The sequence below is a fragment of the Periophthalmus magnuspinnatus genome, chromosome 5 (assembly GCF_009829125.3).
Source record: "Periophthalmus magnuspinnatus isolate fPerMag1 chromosome 5, fPerMag1.2.pri, whole genome shotgun sequence".
Classification (NCBI taxonomy): Eukaryota; Metazoa; Chordata; class Actinopteri; order Gobiiformes; family Gobiidae; genus Periophthalmus; species Periophthalmus magnuspinnatus.
The window spans coordinates 15,906,742-15,925,918 of NC_047130.1; the positions used below are offsets into that span (position 1 = coordinate 15,906,742).

The 19,177-nt window shown below is 44.0% G+C and overlaps 1 protein-coding gene across 1 annotated transcript in view; it reads left to right on the forward strand.

Annotated features, from left to right (window-relative positions):
* The first annotated feature begins 3,229 nt into the window (after positions 1 to 3,229).
* Positions 3,230 to 19,177, forward strand: part of cpne5b (copine Vb) — a 163,127-nt gene continuing 147,179 nt past the window's right edge. The window contains exon 1 of the mRNA XM_033967231.1: positions 3,230 to 3,324. Within this exon, the coding sequence (XP_033823122.1) occupies positions 3,230 to 3,324 (95 nt within the window). The remainder of the gene's footprint in view (positions 3,325 to 19,177) is intronic.

The following is a 19,177-nucleotide window of genomic DNA, read 5'->3' on the forward strand; positions in this document are numbered from 1 at the left end:
TTAAATCTGATTCAGTCCTGGTTTAGTTTTCGTATATTACTCAAACATACATGGATGACATCTCACACCTCTTTAGACACGTTTTTGATGAGGAACAGTGTTAGAACATGAGAAAGAAAAAAAGAGTGTATTTTGCACAACAATCTTTAAGTTTGTGTGAGTTTTTGTTTCATGTTTAAAGTTCCTCAATTAAACATTCATTGGATGATTAAACTGTAAATTGTCTCTGAGTCTCACAGCTCTGTTATGTTTCAGATACTCACTGTTCTTCCAGAGGTTTGACACGGAAACATGAAACTGGTTTAAACACTTGGTCCTGGGAGCTGTCCGCTCTCCTGTGGTGCTGAAACGTCCTCCTCGTGCTCCTCTGGTGTGACGGGGCGGAGCCAGAGCGGAGCCAGAGCGGAGCCAGAGCGGAGCCAGAGCGGAGCCAGAGCGGAGCCAGAGCGGAGCCAGAGCGGAGCCAGAGCGGAGCCAGAGCGGAGCCAGAGCGGAGCCAGAGCGGAGCCAGAGGAACGGTCTCCTTATGTTCATGTTGAAACAGAAGTGAAAATGTGAGTGTGTGTGTGAGCGTGAGTGTGTGCATGTATGAGTGTGAGCGTGTGTGAGTGAGTGTGTGTCTATGTGTGTGCGTGGGGGTGTGTCTGTGTGAGTGTGGGGGTGTGTGTGTGTGTGTGTGGGTGTGTGTCTGTGTGAGTGTGAGCTGGTGTGTGTGTGTGAGTGTGTGTCTGTGTGAGTGTGAGTGTTCAGCTGCAAAATTTGTTTGTTCATAGTTGACCTCGTGACATAATTTTAATGATCCAAAAGCCTTGAAAATGTGCTGAATTTCACACGAGGCAAACAGAGTTCAGTCTGATTTAGTTTAGACCTGGTTTAGTCCATCTTTAGTCCATCTTTAGTCCTTCTTTAGTCCTGGTTTAGTCCATCTTTAGTCCATCTTTAGTCCATCTTTAGTCCATCTTTAGTCCTTCTTTAGTCCTGGTTTAGTCCATCTTTAGTCCATCTTTAGTCCATCTTTAGTCCATCTTTAGTCCATCTTTAGTCCTGCTTTAGTCCTGGTTTAGTCCATCTTTAGTCCATCTTTAGTCCTTCTTTAGTCCTGGTTTAGTCCATCTTTAGTCCATCTTTAGTCCATCTTTAGTCCTTCTTTAGTCCTGGTTTAGTCCATCTTTAGTCCATCTTTAGTCCATCTTTAGTCCATCTTTAGTCCATCTTTAGTCCATCTTTAGTCCATCTTTAGTCCATCTTTAGTCCTGCTTTAGTCCTGGTTTAGTCCATCTTTAGTCCATCTTTAGTCCTTCTTTAGTCCTGGTTTAGTCCATCTTTAGTCCATCTTTAGTCCTTTAGTCCTGGTTTAGTCCTGGTTTAGTCCATCTTTAATCCTTTAGTCCTGGTTTAGTCCTGGTTTAGTCCATCTTTAGTCCTTTAGTCCTGGTTTAGTCCATCTTTAGTCCTTTAGTCCTGGTTTAGTCCTGGTTTAGTCCTGGTTTAGTCCTGGTTTAGTCCATCTTTAGTCCTTTAGTCCTGGTTTAGTCCTGGTTTAGTCCTGGTTTAGTCCTGGTTTAGTCCATCTTTAGTCCATCTTTAGTCCATCTTTAGTCCTTCTTTAGTCCTGGTTTAGTCCATCTTTAGTCCATCTTTAGTCCTGCTTTAGTCCTGGTTTAGTCCTGGTTTAGTCCATCTTTAGTCCATCTTTAGTCCTTCTTTAGTCCTGGTTTAGTCCATCTTTAGTCCATCTTTAGTCCTTTAGTCCTGGTTTAGTCCTGGTTTAGTCCATCTTTAATCCTTTAGTCCTGGTTTAGTCCTGGTTTAGTCCATCTTTAGTCCTTTAGTCCTGGTTTAGTCCATCTTTAGTCCTTTAGTCCTGGTTTAGTCCTGGTTTAGTCCTGGTTTAGTCCATCTTTAGTCCATCTTTAGTCCATCTTTAGTCCATCTTTAGTCCATCTTTAGTCCTTTAGTCCTGGTTTAGTCCTGGTTTAGTCCATCTTTAATCCTTTAGTCCTGGTTTAGTCCTGGTTTAGTCCATCTTTAGTCCATCTTTAGTCCTTCTTTAGTCCTGGTTTAGTCCATCTTTAGTCCATCTTTAGTCCTTTAGTCCTGGTTTAGTCCTGGTTTAGTCCTGGTTTAGTCCATCTTTAATCCTTTAGTCCTGGTTTAGTCCTGGTTTAGTCCATCTTTAGTCCTTTAGTCCTGGTTTAGTCCATCTTTAGTCCTTTAGTCCTGGTTTAGTCCTGGTTTAGTCCATCTTTAGTCCATCTTTAGTCCATCTTTAGTCCTTTAGTCCTGGTTTAGTCCTGGTTTAGTCCATCTTTAGTCCTTTAGTCCTGGTTTAGTCCTGGTTTAGTCCATCTTTAGTCCTTTAGTCCTGGTTTAGTCCTGGTTTAGTCCTGGTTTAGTCCATCTTTAGTCCTTTAGTCCATCTTTAGTCCATCTTTAGTCCATCTTTAGTCCATCTTTAGTCCATCTTTAGTCCATCTTTAGTCCTTTAGTCCATCTTTAGTCCATCTTTAGTCCATCTTTAGTCCATCTTTAGTCCATCTTTAGTCCTTTAGTCCTGGTTTACAAAATGCAAAATTACAGGTCAGATCTGCGGGGAGGCGATGGTATTTTAAAAACAAAAACAAAAAAACAACTATAATGGAATTAATACAAAATTAATATGTTTAATGCAACACTCTGGAACCTTATAGGCAAAAAAGCAAAACATCTCTGTGGAGACGAGTAGACAGCGGACTCTCCCATCGTAAAGTTCCATAGTGCAGCTTTAATATCACTGATCTGAGCGCCGTGGGCCACCTGTGGACAGAATATCACAACATTTGCATCTGCACCTCCTCTGCACCTCCTCATCTCAGCCCCGCGTGACACCGCACCGCACCTCCAGGACGCGTCACGTGAGCCCGACCTCCCCGTGGCGCGTGGGAGGAGTGTCGGGTGGGTTTAAGTCTTTGTAGTCCTCTTCCCGCCACTGTCTCACCGCCGCGCGCACAGACCGGACCTAAAGCATCACTGAACCAAGGACCAGGACCACCTCCTCCACCACCACCTCCTCTCTCTGTACCCCGCGTCCTCCAGCAACACACCGGGGACTGGCACCTCCGCGAGCCGGTCCAGGAGCGCAGCACACCGGGCACTGGCGCCGCTCTGAGCCGGTCCAGGAGCGCAGCACCGCGGGCAGGCTGTGCGCGCCTCTCCCGCCGCTGTGGAGCCCGTGATGGAGGGGGACGCCATGGACAAACTGGAGGACGGGTCTTCGGTTTATGACTTCGATCCTTTCACTGGAAACATACCGGCGACTAAAGTGGAGATCACCGTGTCCTGCAGGTGAGTTTAGTGTCCTGGGGGGGAGTTTAGTGTCCTGCAGGTGAGTTTAGTGTCCTGGGGGGGAGTTTAGTGTCCTGGGGGGGGTTTGGAAAGTTGTGGCTATGAACGAGCCCTACCCAGAACCGGACGCACCTCTGGACCTGGGGACACGCGTGAGGGTGGGTGTCCCTGTGGGTTTTAGTTTCTTTCTGAGCTGGTGGAGGTGTTGCCAGGTTGAGGGGCTGTTGTGTCAGAGCTGCTCCTGCTGCTCCTCTGCTTTTCCTTTAGATGTTTCTGTACAAAGTTCTGATGTGTTTTGGTTGGACGTATCAATGTCCATTTGGGTTTTAGTTCAGCTCAGTATTTTATTTCGATGTTTTGCATTTGTGTTTATTTCTGAGCTCATGGAGGTGTTGCCAGTTTTAGAGAAAGATGCATTTTCCCCGGTTGGTTGTGTGAGAGCTGCTCCCTGCTTCACCTCTGTATTTTCTGATGCTTCTACACAAAATTCTGACGTTTTCATTGGATATTTCTATGTCCTGAAGTAGATTCCTTGCGTTTTGAGGTGAAATGGTTTGTTATTTCACTGCTACTTTTAATTTCATCTTTAAACGCATTTTGGATGTTTTTTCTTTCTGTAAATCCCTCGCTTTTGTATCTCTCTGAGCGTGTACGCTGTGGTGTTTTTATTCTGGCTGTATTTGAGTAAAGACATGCGCTGGGCTTTGATTAAAGAAGAAAAATGAACAACAACACACTCCAAAACTCCAGGAAACTCTCTCTGTGCCTACTCCTGATAATCTCAGTGAGTTTATACATGAATAATAGTAAAAATGGTTGATTTAGGTTCGATCAACTGATTAATCAACTTAACAACTAAAAAAACTGAAGCCCTGGGTTTAAAGCAAAACGTAAAATTTTTACTTCATTAAATGCCTATGTCATGATTAAATATATATTTTTGAGCAGTTTGGATGACCCCAGAGCAAAAACTTAAAACATAAAGGAATTTTCAGCTAAATTTTGACAATTTCTGTCAAAGTCATTTTTTTCTCCCCAGTCCTATAGATGGCGCTGTAGCACTGAGCATTAAGTATGAAGTATAAGTATAGTGTACACTGGTCACATGATTATTATCAAGTTACATTTAGGCCAGGATCCCACAATTATTATTGAAATTTGAGCTATGTAGGATTTTTTATCCAATATGGCTCACTTCCCGGTCATCATTGAGCAATGCTTCCATTCATTTTTCATCTTCTCATGCATAGATTTTAATCCCCAAATTTTGTACAAATCAAATAATGTTGTCATTTCATGTCTATGGTAGGGGCGCTATAGGTTATACTTTTCATATGCTCCATAGTCCATTATATTCAGTCCGGGAGGATGCATTAGTGAGTGAAATTTGAGGTCTTAGGTCAATGCCTGTGGCCTTGAGAAGTTATCAAAGAAATGGGAAATGAAGGTGTTTTTCACTGGTGTGCTACACAAAATCCAGAAAAATGGATCACTTTTGTAAATCTATGTCTCTCCAGCAAAAGTGACAACAGAATTTCAATCCAATATGGCCAACTTCCTGTTCATCATAGGACAGTGCTCCAATTGAACTTTCGGCTTGGCTCATGGAGCTTTATCACTGATCTGAATCTCATGACTCTGCTCCAGACTGTGCCTGTTCTCACTCCCAGTGGGCTCCAATTTGTGGTTGCACTGTTGAATTGGTACATGTCGGGCATTGCCGTTATGCCCATTTCATACATTTTTTTGTTGGGCTGGTCGTTCCTACACCCCCATTTGAGATGTTTTGTCAATGTTCAGGGGGTCAAAAATGCATCTATTTGAAAAAACAACAACAATAATAATAATAGTAACTAGCACCAGCCAGTTGCTTTGTTACTGGCTCAGACTAATAATGTCAATGAAACATCCCAATCTAGTCTTAGATTGGGACAGATCATGTTGAAAAGTAAGTTGAACAGTTCATTATACTCATATGAACTCTGAAAAACCATAAAACATATAAATTAAAACCGCAAGCAGTGATAAAGGGTCCAGAAGGGCACGCTTCAATGGGAGGGCTACCTCTCTGGCCACGGTGAATATAGATTTTTCCCTCCCATTTTAACTCTGTGGAGGTTGCTGGAGAGCTATTTTACCACAAGACTCAAATCACAATTAAAACTGTAAGTGTGAAGGTCCCCAACCCTTGTGATGGCAGATGGCATTGCAGGGGGCGCTGGAGAGACATTTTAAAGGTACAAGTTTAATTCACAAATCATTATGTTCAGCTCATCAAACCACACAAGTCCTACATTGGGTCCATCCAGATCTGATCATTTTTACAAAAGTCACATGGATTTTTATACTTTCAAAATGGCTGTTTTGTTAAGATGTCATTATGTTGAGTCAATTATATGTCCCGATGAGGCTGCCTCAGTTTGGAGTCTGTCAGATAAAAACCCTACGACACATTTGTTAAAGTACATTAGCTAGATTTTAGATTTTTAGACTCAAGTTTAACCCAATATTGCCAACACCTAAAATAGACTAAACCATGGATAAGGTGGTTCAAATAATAATTAACCCAAAAGAAGACAAAAAAAATGAATGGATTTATTTTTTTTATTAAACAATAACTCAAAAACTTTTTTTTTTAGTTATTGTTCATGTGCAGAACAGGGTGGGGGGTTTAGAAAGGGTCTAAATGCGGAACAGTCTCCTCCTGTGCCATTTCCTCTTCCTCTTCTCCAGCTCGTGCTCCAGCGTTACGCTCATCTCCTCCAGCAGGGAGCGCTGTTCTTCTGTTCTCCTCAGCTGTTTCTCCAACGCACTGCATCTTTCAGCCTGTAGGGAGTGCTCTGCCTTTAGCTCCTCACAGGTCTTTAAGAGAGCCGTCTTCTCCTCCTCTAGTTTTGTTTTAATTTGTTATCTGTTGCTGTAACATGTTGTTCTTAATGACCAGCAGGGAGCGCTCTTCCTCTGCTCTTGTTAATTGCTGGTCTGACGCACTGCATCTCTCCAGCAGCAGGGAGCGCTCTAACCTTAGGTCTTCGTATGTCCTCAACATGGCGGCCTTGTCTTTGTGTAGTTCAGATGTGACATTTTTCTCTTGCGCCAACTCCTTCTGAAAAACACGGTTTCGTTCCTCATACAAGGCGCGCTCTTCCTGTGTTGTACTCAGCTCCAGCTCCAGAGCACTGCATTTCTCCATCAGCAGGGAGGGCTCTTTCTGTGTCTTTCTCAGATCCTCCTTCAACTCCTCACAGATCTTCAAAATGCCGTCCTTCTCCTCCTCCATCTTTCGGATCTGCATATCTTTGTCTTCTATTTGCCGCAACAACTGGACCTTCTGGACAACCGCCTCTTGTTTCTTGGCCTCCAGTTCATGTTTCAGAGCAGACATGTCCGTTCTGAAATCTGCCAGTGCACGCTTCAGTTGAGAGTTCTGCTCAATCCGCTCTGTATTTTCTGAAGATTTTTTCTGGAGTTTGAATTTCATATTGGCAGCGTCCTTCTGGAGATTCCGCTTTTCCTTTTCCCACTGTTTGGATTTTTGGCTGGAATCTTTTCAAATTTGCTCCAACATGTCTTTCATTTCAGCGACTTGTTTCTGCAGAGCCTCAATAGCGCCATCTTTGGACTGAAGCTGGTCCTTCAGTTCATCTGACTGGTGTATAAATGCTGCTCTCTCGTCTTTCATGTTGTTCAGTTCAATTTGTAGTTCTTGGATTATTCTGTCCTTTTTCTTCATTTCAGTGTTATGATCTTGAATAATCCGCTTCATTTTCCTCTTGTCCTCCTCATGCTGTTCGACAAGCTGGTTTACTTCTCCATCTTTGATCTGAATCCTACGTTTCCTCAGATTCTCTCACTAATTGTCTGTTCTCCTTTTTCACTGTGTGCAGTTCAGATTTGAAGCCTTGGAGTTGCTTCTTATGATCTGCAATGATCAGCTCAGTTTTCTTCAATAACTTGAGCTTCTCCTCCTGGTGCTGTTCGTGGTCTATTTCTCGAACATACCTGAGGTCTTCCAGTTCTTGGAGAAGACGTTCCTCTCTGGCATGTAAAGCCTGAGCAGCTTTAGAGGCCGTTTCAAATTCGAGCATGTTTAAGCCCAAGCCCTGGTCTTCTTCCTCTTCAGTCCTCTGTTGGGTTTGAGGTCCCAACTGCTCCCTCTCCAACTCTTCAAGAGTTACAGAGGTTTGGACCACCCCCTCAGATTGTCCAGAGGTCTGGTCCTGATTGGCGAGTTCCATCTCCAGTGGAATTCCTCGCTGTAGAGGAGTTCGTCGTCCTCAGAAGTATAATCGCACCAGTTTTTGGACATGTTTGCTTCAGTGAGTTCGATCGCTGCGTGCTCGTTCGACTGCTGAGTTGAAATGAGGTTTAACAGAACTTGTGCTACACTTACAGAGTTTCAAATAGAATCTTTGTTTTGTCATAAAGAAATTCCAGGTGATGTCACATATAATTATTCCTTATATGAGCATGAGTGTGTTGCTATAGTTACCTATGAATGCCGGTATATCACAGATTTATTCATTGTTTCTTGATGTGAGGAAAAAAAACAAGAGAAACAACAGCACCACAGGGTTTATGTTTGGGTGATTGGACTGTGTGAATGTAACAGTGAAACAGAGGAGAAGAGAGGGGAGGAGGAGAGAGGAGGAAGAAGAGGAGGAGGAGGAAGAGGAGAGAGGAGGAGGAGGAAGAGAAGAGAGGAGGAGAGAGGAGAGGGGTGGAGGTTGAGGAGGAGAAGAGGAGGAGAGAGTTATGTTTTTGTATTTGGACTGTAGCTTTGGATCAATATAAAAGTGAAATGAGAGGAGAGAAGAAGGGATGAGAGAGGAGAGAGGGAGAGGAGGACAGGACAGGAGAGGAGAGGGGGAGAGGAGGATAGGAGGAGAGGAGAGGGGAGGAGGAGAGGCAGAAAAGATGAGAGGAGGGGGAGAGAGGAGGAGAGACTTATGTTTGTGTTTTTGGACTGTGGCTTTGGGTCAGTGTAAAAATGAAACGAGAAGAGAAAAGGGAAGTGGAGGAGAGGATGACAGGAGAGGAGGAGGAGAGGAGGAAAGGATGAGAGAAGGAGAGGATGAAAGGAGAGGAGGAGGAGAGGGGGACAGGATGAGAGGAGGAGAGAAGGAGTAGAGGGGAGGAGGAGAGGAGGAGAAGAGAGGATGAGAGCAGAGGATGACACTTGTGTTGGAGCCTGTTGTGTTTTTCCTTTGAGAAACAGGAGTCAAAATCTGTTCATGTTTTTGATGCATTTTTAAACTTGTAGATTTATCGATTTAGTGATAATGAAAAAACTGTTTCCTCTGTTTGACTTTACGACGACGACTGAAGCTTGAGGTTTGATTTTCTACTTTCTGTTGGTTAAAGGTCCTGTGTTGTGTTTTGTTTCATTCACACATGTTTAACACACAAACTGCATATTTAGACTGACTTCTTCTCTCAAATGGAAAACACTCTGTTCCACCTTGTGATGTCATCATGTGGTAATACAGGAAGTGCTCCATTATGTTTTTAAACTCCACAAACCTTCACTAGAATCATTTGGATCATTTCAGGTCTGGGATTGCCAACCTCTACTGGACTGAAGGTAAAAGGAGCTGTTCACTTGAAAACTACCACTTGATGACATCACAAGGTGGAGCAGAGCATTTTGAGCTTTGGAGATGTAACAGACTAATAATAAAGTGTTACTCAAACGTGTGGATGAAACAAAACACAACTCCAGGTCTGTTTTTGAGGAGGGAACAGTGTTAGAACATGGATTAAAGCTACAAGAGTCAGTTTTGTGTGACACAGGAGCTTTAAGTTATTTCAGGAGTTTGGTTTTGTCTCTTGTTCCTTCTGCTCATTTGCTTCGTTTTTTGTTTTTTTTTCCCCCAGATACAATTAAAAAAGTGCAGTAGTTGTTAGAGCCGTCCCGTCACAACATCCTCATCGTTCAATCTGTAGAAGCTGGACTAATGTGTTTTTTGGGTCAGTTTTTCTCATATAACTTTTTTTTTTGCACAATTGGGACATTTTTGGTCATTTTCTGTCAATATGATCAGATTTAAACTGCAAAAGTTTGAATTAATCACTTTTCTGACTAATTACAGACTCAAACTAACAATTAAAGTGTTTCATTCTGCTGTTTATTCATTGCAGCTCATGTTTTTTCATAATATTGTACATTTCACAGTGGTTTTGCACAGTGGCAGAGTGGTTAGCCCTGTAGATCTTTTGTTTTTTCATGTGTTTTATGTTTGTTCTTTTTTACCTTTAATGAGGTTTTACACATTAGTTCAGATGGATCGCAAAATGTTGTAAAGGGTAAATATAAATATAAAAAAAATACTCCAAAGATGAATGTAACTTGTATTTGTGGCGTTTTCTATGGCGGAGCTGAGTCATCGAGGCCAAGGACGCCGCACGGGACTGTTCTCCTGTTGAATATGTCTCTCTCCTGTTCAGTCCGTCTCTCGTTTTGAGTCCGTCCCTCGTGTTGAATCCGTCTCTCGTGTTGAGTCCGTGCCTTGTGTTGAATCCCGTCTTCTTCGTTGTTCGCGGCGGCGGCTGTGGTCAGAGGCGACAGCTCTGCAGAAGTGTTCTCTGCTTCTGAGTTTTACTGTTTTAAAACATGAAAAACAGAAGCAGCTCCTCACTGACCTTATGCATCAGAACATCCTCATGATTCACCATGATGACTTTATAAGCACTTTTAACAACTCTCAGACAACTAGCATGCTTACCGCGCACATCCTGATTCTTAAAGGCTGTATAATTAGATGCAGACAGGACACAGTGGACTTGCCAGAGCCTCATCTCGTCAGCGCTGGGCCGGGTCAGGACTTGGACAGAAACACAGCAGCCACAGGGGGGCGCTAGTGTCCTTAGTCCAGACACTTCATCCACACTGAGAATGAATGTGTGTGTGAGTTATTATTATTATTATTATTATTATTATTATTATTATTATTATTATTATTATTTTCCACATTTCTCCTCTTCCTCCCTCCCCCTCCCTCCTTCTCTCTCTCTGCTGCTCCCTCCTATCCCTCCCTCTCTCCTCCCTCTCTCCTCCTTCTCTCCTCTCTCCCCCTCCCTCTCCTCATCTCTTCTTCCTCTCTCCTCCTCTCCCTCCCTCTCTCCTCCTCCCTCTCCTCATCTCTCCTTCCTCTCTCCCCCTCCCTCTCCTCATCTCTTCTTCCTCTCTCCTCCTCTCCCTCCCTCCCTCTCTCCTCCCTCCTCTCTCCTTGCTCCTCTCCACCTCTCTCCCCCTCTATCTTCCTCTCCCTCTCTCCTTCCTCCCTCTCTCCTCCTTCTCTCCTCTCTCCTCCTTCTCTCTCTCCCTCCCTCTCTCCTCCTCCCTCTCTCCCCCTCACTCCTCTCCCCTCTCTCCCTCTCTGTTCCTCCCTCTCTCCTCCTCCCTCTCCTCATCTCTCCTTCCTCTCTCCTCCTCTCCCTCCCTCTCTCCTCCCTCCTCTCTCCTTGATCCTCCCCACCTCTCTCCCCCTCTCTCTTCCTCTCTCTCTCTCCTTGCTCCTCTCTCCTCCTCTCCTTGCTCCTCTCTCCTCCTCTCCTTGCTCCTCTCTCCTCCCACCCTCTCTCCTCTCTCCCCATCCCTCTCTCTTCCTCTCCTCTCCTCCCTACTCGCTCCTCCTCTCCTCTTCCTCCCCTCTCACCTCCCTCTCCCTTCTCTCCTCCCTCCTCTCCCTCCTCGCTCCTACCCACTCCCCCTCTCCCTCCTCTCTCCTCCTCTCCTCTCCTCCTCCCTGTAGAGAGGGGCTTTCACACTGTTAAACATTCAGAGCTCTTTACAGCAGTAGCAGCAGGAGGAGCAGGAGCAGGAGGAGGCGCGGTGGTGCTGGTGGTTCCTGACCTACTTTCACGAGTCAGTCTCCACCAAACCAAAAATACCGCGTCAAAACAGCTCAAGTTATTCAGGAAAGACGACCAGCTCGAGATCCTCACTTTAATTGTGTGTCAGATGCCCTCCCCGTGTGTCAGATGCCCTCCCCGTGTGTCAGGTGCCCTCCCCGTGTGTCAGATGCCCTCCCCGTGTGTCAGATGCCCTCCCCGTGTGTCAGATGCCCTCCCCGTGTGTCAGATGCCCTCCCTGTGTGTCACATTTTGTCAGTTCTTCTGGACGAGTTTAAAATAGCGTTGTCAAAAATATCGAAAAGAAGTTTGAAATGTTGGTAGTGTGAAGTTTGAGGAGGTTTGTAGCGTCTGAGCGCGTCACAAACATACTTGGGTTTGCAGGAGCTTCAGTGGAGGCTTTGAAGCTGAGGAGCAGAGCTGGAGATGTGAGCTGTGCATTATTAATGAAGCTGGAACATTCACGAGTTTATGGAGCTGAGAGCAGAGCCGCTGTGGAGGAGCGCTCCGAGGGCTGGAGGAGGTGATTCGTGAATGTGGAGGAAGAAGGGGGGAGGGCAGGAGCAGAGAGGAGCAGAGAGGAGGAGAGCCAGAGGAGCAGAGAGGAAGAGAGCCAGAGGAGCAAAGAGCCAGAGGAGCAGAGAGGAGGAGAGCCAGAGGAGCAAAGAGCCAGAGGAGCAGAGAGGAGGAGAGCCAGAGGAGCAAAGAGCCAGAGGAGCAAAGAGCCAGAGGAGCAAAGAGCCAGAGGAGCAAAGAGCCAGAGGAGCAAAGCCAGAAGCATGTCTCCAGAGAGTCCTTGTTTAGATCTGGTGTGGTCCTGATTTAGTCCTGGTTTAGTCCTGGTTTAGTCCTGGATTAGTCCTGGTTTAGTCCTGGTTTAGTCCTGGTTTAGTCCTGGTTTAGTCCTGGTTTAGTCCTGGTTTAGTCCTGGAGTGCAGTCTCTGTTTTCATTCCTCTGCTTCTCACATTTGAAATGAGCAATTAGCTTGTATTCAGGTGAGATGGGCACCACCAGCCCCTCTCCTCCTCCATCCCCTCTCCTCCTCCATCCCCTCTCCTCCTCCATCCCCTCTCCTCCTCCAGCCCCTCTCCTCCTCCCTCCCCTCTCCTCCTCCAGCCCCTCTCCTCCTCCAGCCCCTCTCCTCCTCCAGCCCCTCTCCTCCTCCAGCCCCTCTCCTCCTCCAGTCCCTCTCCTCCTCCAGCCCCTCTCCTCCTCCAGTCCCTCTCCTCCTCCAGTCCCTCTTCTCCTCCAGCCCCTCTCCTCCTCCAGTCCCTCTCCTCCTCCAGTCCCTCTTCTCCTCCAGCCCCTCTCCTCCTCTTTAGTTTTATTTTTATTTTTTTTAATATACTTTTATTTTCATTATTCATCTATTTTCTTTCATAATTGTTGCTCGTTGTTGCATCCAGACCATCAGCTCTACTTTGTGTATTAAAGCTGTATCCAAACAAACATGGCAGTTTATGAGGAGAAAAGAAAGAAAACACATGCATCTGTTATAAGAGATTTAACATATACACAGATGTATAACTGATATAAAACTGATATATAACTGATATAACAGAGATATATATAAGTCTGTTATAACAGATTATACAGACACATGTTCAGATCTATTTGTGCTTTTACAGAGTCTGATTCAGAGGAAACATTAAAAGTAGCAGTGAAACAACGTCTGTGAAACACTCACTCTATCACTGTATGAAGAGAGGAGAGAGGAGGAGGAAGGGAGGGAGCAGGGAGAGGAGACAGAGAGGGGGAGAGGAGAGAAAGGGAGAGAGGAGCGAGAGGGGGAGGAAGGGGGAGAGGAGAGAAAGAGAGGGGAGAAGGAGAGAGGAGAGAAAGAGAGGGGAGAAGGAGAGAGGGATGTGAGAGAGAGGACAAGCACAATGTCTGTGAAACACTCTATCACTGTATGTGAGAGGGAGAGAGAGGAGAGAGAGCGAGGGAGGGAGGGAGAGAGGAGAGAGAGCAGAGGAGCGAGGGAGAGAGAGGAGAGAGGGTGAGATGAGAGAGGACAAACACAACGTCTGTGAAATACTCTTTCACTGTATGTGAGAGGAAGAGAGAGAGCGCGGGAGGGAGGGAGAGAGGGGAGAGAGAGAGGAGACAGGGAGAGATGAGAGAGGACAAACACAAGGTCTGTGTGCCATTCACTCTGTATTACTGTGTGAGAGGAGAAAAGAGAAAGGAAAAGAAGAGAGAGAAATAGAGGAGTTGACAGAGAACTGAGAGAGAGAAAGTGCAAGAGAAGAAATTATTGAGAAAGAGAGAGGAGGAAAGAGGAATGAGAGGCAGAGAAAGGGGTGAGTCTGAATTCAGGTCAAAAGTTATAAGAGCAGACTCCTGTGGAGATGTACTGAAAGAAAAATATGTCTTTTACCTGCTTTTGATGGAAAATGTTTGATGGTTTGAGATCATGAGACTATAAATCCTGTCCTGGTTTAGTCCTGGTTTAGTCCTGGTTTAGTCCTGGTTTAGTCCTGGTTTAGTCCTGGTTTAGACCTGGTTTAGTCCTGGTTTAGTCCTGGTTTAGTCCTGGTTTAGTCCTGTTTAGTCCTGGTTTGTCAGTCAAACCAAGATTACATTTTTATTTGTTTCAAATTCCGGCTCCAGTGTTTTGTTTGATTCCTGTTTTCTTCAGACTCCTGTATTCTGTGCTGTACTGGTGTCTTCTTCAGATCTTATATTCTGTGCTGTACTGGTGTCTTCTTCAGATCTTATATTCTGTGCTGTGCTGGTGTCTTCTTCAGATCTTATATTCTGTGCTGTACTGGTGTCTTCTTCAAACTCGGCGACACAGGCTCCTCTTCAAACCTCATTTCAGATCCTCTTCAGACGGTCCTGACCCCACAGTCTCACAAACTCATCATTGAGTCCTGGTTCCTTGAGTTCTGTGACTTTTTTCCTGTGTTTTTTCTTGTCTTCAGATCATAATAATAAATCTTAAACTTGAACTCCTAAACTAAGACAAGGATCACAGAACGTGTAACTGCAGTTTAAGCACAGGGAGGGCATCTGACACACATTTCTTCTCTACTTGTAGAGGTCTAAACTACAGATATGTTGTTTGCAGAGGATGTGTGCAGCCATTGTACATTTTTGATTCAGATATAATGTCTGTCTGCATTTAATTATAAAGTGTTTCACTGCTGATAATCAGGAAGTGTGCTGTTAGCATGCTAGTTTGTATTAGGGCTCTGGTCTGTGAAAGTTGTGAAAAATGCTTATGAACTCATCATGGTAAATAATTAAGATGTTCTGAATGTATAAGGTACGTGAGGAATAACTTTGGACCAAACTGTTTAAAATAAGTCCATGTGAAATGTAAGTCCATGCAGTTCCTGGTTTAGTCCTGGTTTAGTCTGGGTTTAGTCTGGGTTTAGTCCTGGTTTAGTCTGGGTTTAGTCCTGGTTTAGTCTGGGTTTAGTCCTGGTTTAGTCCTGGTTTAGTCCTGGTTTAGTCCTGGTTTAGTCCGGGTTTAGTCCTGGTTTAGTCCTGGTTTAGTCCTGGTTTAGTCCTGGTTTAGTCCTGGTTTAGTCCTGGTTTAGTCCTGGTTTAGTCCGGGTTTAGTCCTGGTTTAGTCCTGGTTTAACTGGCTTTAAAAATAGACATCATTCATATTTCATTTAGCCACAAATCGTTATCTTCAGATCACTTCACTCCTCTCCCGCTCTCTCTCCTTCTCTTTTTTGTTTATCTCTCCTTCTTATATTTCTGTCCTCTTTTCTCCCATCCCTTTTTCTTTCTTTTCATTTTATTCTGCCTATTTTCCCTTACCCTCTGTTTTTCTCTCTTTCCCTACGCTCTCTCCTCTGTTTTTTTTTTTTTACTCTTTTTCACTGCCTCTTCCCTCCCTGGCTCACTCCCCCCCCCCCCTCCTCTCTCCCGTCTCTCCTCTATCTTCTCTTCCTTCTCTTCTTTCTTTCCTCCTCTCCTTTTTTCATATCTCATCTCTATCATCCTTTCCCCCATTTTTCTCCTCTCTTTCTTTTTTCTTTCATTATTTATTCGCCTCTCATCCCCTTTCCCCCCTTTCTATCTCTCTCATTCCTTCTCTCTATCCTCTCCCTCATCTCTTTTCCTCTCTTTCTCCCTCTCTCTCTTCACCGATACTAGTTTTAGTATTGATTCGTTCCTATACTTTTGGCTGGACCATATCCTGTATAAATGGACACGACGAGCTGCAGATGCTAAAAATAATGTTGCTAAGTGCAGAGTGTGAGAGCTCAGTGTGTCCGACCCGTGTCTCTGCTGCTAACGCTCAGACGGAGGCGTGTTTGTCCTCCCATAAACAAATAAATAAACAAATAAACAACAAACATCATCACTGCATTAACAAGGCAATCCAAACACTGAAACGGGACTTTAAACCGGGACGAGGTGCCTTTCTACTCTCACACACCCGGGATACTGTCCTGAAGAAGTCGCACTGCAAACGTACTACCCTGTTGGAGAAAGAAGGCGCCTGATTTGTCTGTTATTAATGTTCATATCTTGATTTACAGACACAATAGTGAAATTAAAACCCCAGGATCATGTAGAGCAGGTTAATATGAACATTTAAGACCAAAACGATGAGTCTGACAACAGCAAATACAGAGAGAGGACACAGTTTTTACACAGAAAGTGAATTGGAGCGATGGGACTTTCGGCTCCTTTGTGAGATCCGAATCTTTTGAATCTGTTCTTTTCAAAGAGTTGTTTAAAAGACTGACTCTTTTTATATTTATTCAAACGACAGAAGCCAAAATGTGAACTTGTTTATCTACAAACAAACAAATAATCACAGAGAAACGACCAAACTGAGAGTGGAGTGTGTTTACCCATAGCCTGTTTATATAAATGGACATAGCTAACCTGCTAGCCACGACGTCCCAAACAGGAAGTGATCATAGGCGCACTTCCAGCTCTATCGACTCTGTCTCCAGTATTAACCCGCTCTACATGATCCTGGGGTTTTTATTTCACTATTGTGTCTGTAAATCAAGATATGAACATTAATAACAGACAAATCAGATGAGTTCTTGATCGACAGCGTTACTAAGCACCCGCTCCTTGCTAAACCAGCGGTATGGGCGGGAAGGGGCATCACCTTCAACAGCCTCATTCTGGATTGGCTCTTTAGTTGCTATGATATTCAGAATTCCAAATATGGAACTGTGCTCCGAATGGTCCGCTGTAACTGTTAGCCTCGATCAGTCTGTGGTTTTCATTTATCCCCGATCTCTTTTCAGGCTAAAGCTCAAACTCAAATGATCAAAATGATAAACACGCTGCTTATTATGTTGAAATGTCACTGAAGAGGAAGAGGCGGGGCCAGTCGTGTCTGCCATTTTGAACAGGAAGTCAATGAACAAATCAATTTTACATCAATACTGTGGTTTGCAGAGTGTAAACGAGGATCTACAGAGAGTGAGAGTTTATCACAAAACACACAAATAAAACATGTTTGTTATAATGTTTAATGCAGTTTGAGGCAGTGGTGGATTTCCCAGAGCTCTCACCTCACAGCTAGAGGGTTGTGAGTGCAATTCCCGGGTTAGAAGTAAAATTATACACTTTAAAAATGAGGAAAAACTAGGCAAGATATTTGTAAAATCTTAAATATACCAGTAATCATTTTAAGTCTGTTTTAGTGAGAAACTGAGAAAAAGATCAGAAAAAGATGTATAAAAACACTCTTTGGTCTGATGTCCCTGTCCACTCTCCCTGTCCACTATCCCTGTCCACTCTCCCTGTCCACTCTCCCTGCCTCTCGGACACTTGTGAATGTGTTATTGACCTCACCACGCACACAGAGGTCACACATGTCAATGCAGGGGTCAGAGGTCAAACGGAGCCAGCACAAACAGGAAAGAATACTGGATTGTCCTTTTCTACGGGGGACAGGGGCACTGCTCACTCAATAGAGGAGAGACGGAGCACATAGGGATTAGAGAAGACAGGGAGGACACGACAGGAGACAACGAGACAGGGAGGACGTGACAGGGAGGACACAGAGAAAGAGGAGAAGAGAGAGAGAGAGAGAGAGACTGTTTTAAAGCATCATCAATCACTCGCTACTGCTCTTTCTCTGGTTGGTCAGCTCTGCTCTGTTAGCCCCGCCCTCGAATGACTATAGTCCCGCTTAAAAATCTCAGGCACAAGTGAAGGAAATATTGATTTGTGTTTTATATTCAACTGTATTAATCTGAACATAACTTTTATGTAATTCCAAATGAAGCACCAAAATAATAATAATAATAATAATAATAATAATAATAATAATAATAATAATAATAATAATAACAATAATAATAATAATAATAATAATAATGATAATAATAATAATAATAATAATAATAAGTAAACAAAGTGAGATTGATAATAAAACCTCAAATACAGCGTCTCCTGTCATGTTCTCTTGAAAGTGTTTGATTGACAGGTGTTGTGCAGGTGATGTTGTCCCGTTGCCGTGGATACGCAGGTGTGCCGTCTCTGTTCTTATAATAAAACACTTGATCACAGACGGAGCATGTACCAGCCCCTCTCACATAAACGACAGCAGCACTCCAGAGCAGCAGAGACGTGACTGTGCAGCTCCCGAAGGATTTCACAAACAAGAACGTATCCAGATTCAAAACGATGCTAAAAAATGCCACATTTTTATCTGGTTTATTCAGAAGGGAGGCAGGATTATAGTAACTCTGATTATGATAAGATTTATGATTTATGAGACTGTGTAGTCCCCATAGTCTGTGCGAAGAAGTGGACTGAGTGAGTGTGACGTCACCCACAGCGTTCGGCTCCAAGTGAAGCTCATCGAGGCTAGCAATTATAGCGGCTAATTTGGAGCCGATTTCCATATTTTGAATTCCGATTGCGAGTATCATAGCAACCAAAGAGCCAATCCAGAGCGAGACTGTTGAAGGTAACACTCCTTCCCGCCCGGATCACTGGTTTAACAGGGAGCAGGCGCTTAGCAACACTGTCAATCAAACCTGTTGCTAATGCTAACGAGCGACAGAAGGTAATTGATTCATCTGTTATTAATGTTCATATCTTGATTTACAGACACAATAGTGAAACAAAAACCCCAGGATCATGTAGAGAGGGTTAATAAGAACATTTAAGACCAAAATGACGAGTCTGACAGCAGCAGTTACAGAGAGAGGACACAGATTTTACACAGAAAGTGAATTGGAGCCAGAGTTGATGGAGCTGGAAGTGCACCTATGATCACTTCCTGTTTGGAACGCGGCAGCTAGCAGGTTAGCTATGTCCATTTATATACACAGTCTGTGGGAATCCCTCATTTGTCCAGGAGTTGTTCGATGTACAGACGTTTCAGTTCTGTCCAGATGCCATTTTACATTTACTGAAACTAGTTTGAAGCTCTGGGCTAAAGCTAAACCTCAGCGTCTTAAACCAGTTTCAGTCAGTGGTGGAAGAACTCAGTTTTGTTACTTATCCTGGAGGAAAAAAAAAATTGTCAAGTAAAAGTATCACGTGAATATATCTGCTTGAGTAAAAGTATTGAAGTACCTGCTTAAAAATTCACTTGAAGAGTAAAGAGTATTTATTTTTTGAGGTTTGAGGTTTGAAAAAAAAATTATTTTCTTTCATTTGTACCAAAATGACGACACGACGCTGCTGAATCCTATGAGTATCACCGATTAAGAAAATATAACTGGAGAAGGAAGTGCATATGTCACAGTGGGCGTGTCACAGTGGGCGTGTCACAGTGGGCGTGTCACAGTGGGCGTGTCACAGTGGGCGTGTCACAGTGGGCGTGTCACAGTGGGCGTGTCACAGTGGGCGTGTAAGTAGAGATTTAATAGTTGTTTTAGATGAATATTGTGATTTAAAATGTGTAAATTAAAACATAATGATCCACAATGTCAGACATGAGAACCATAGAGACACAAGCACAACAGGGCGGGTTTAAACCTGAGGCGACATCATCAAAATAAAGCAGCTCAGTTTGACAGAAAACAAGAATGTGTAGAGCGTGTGAAG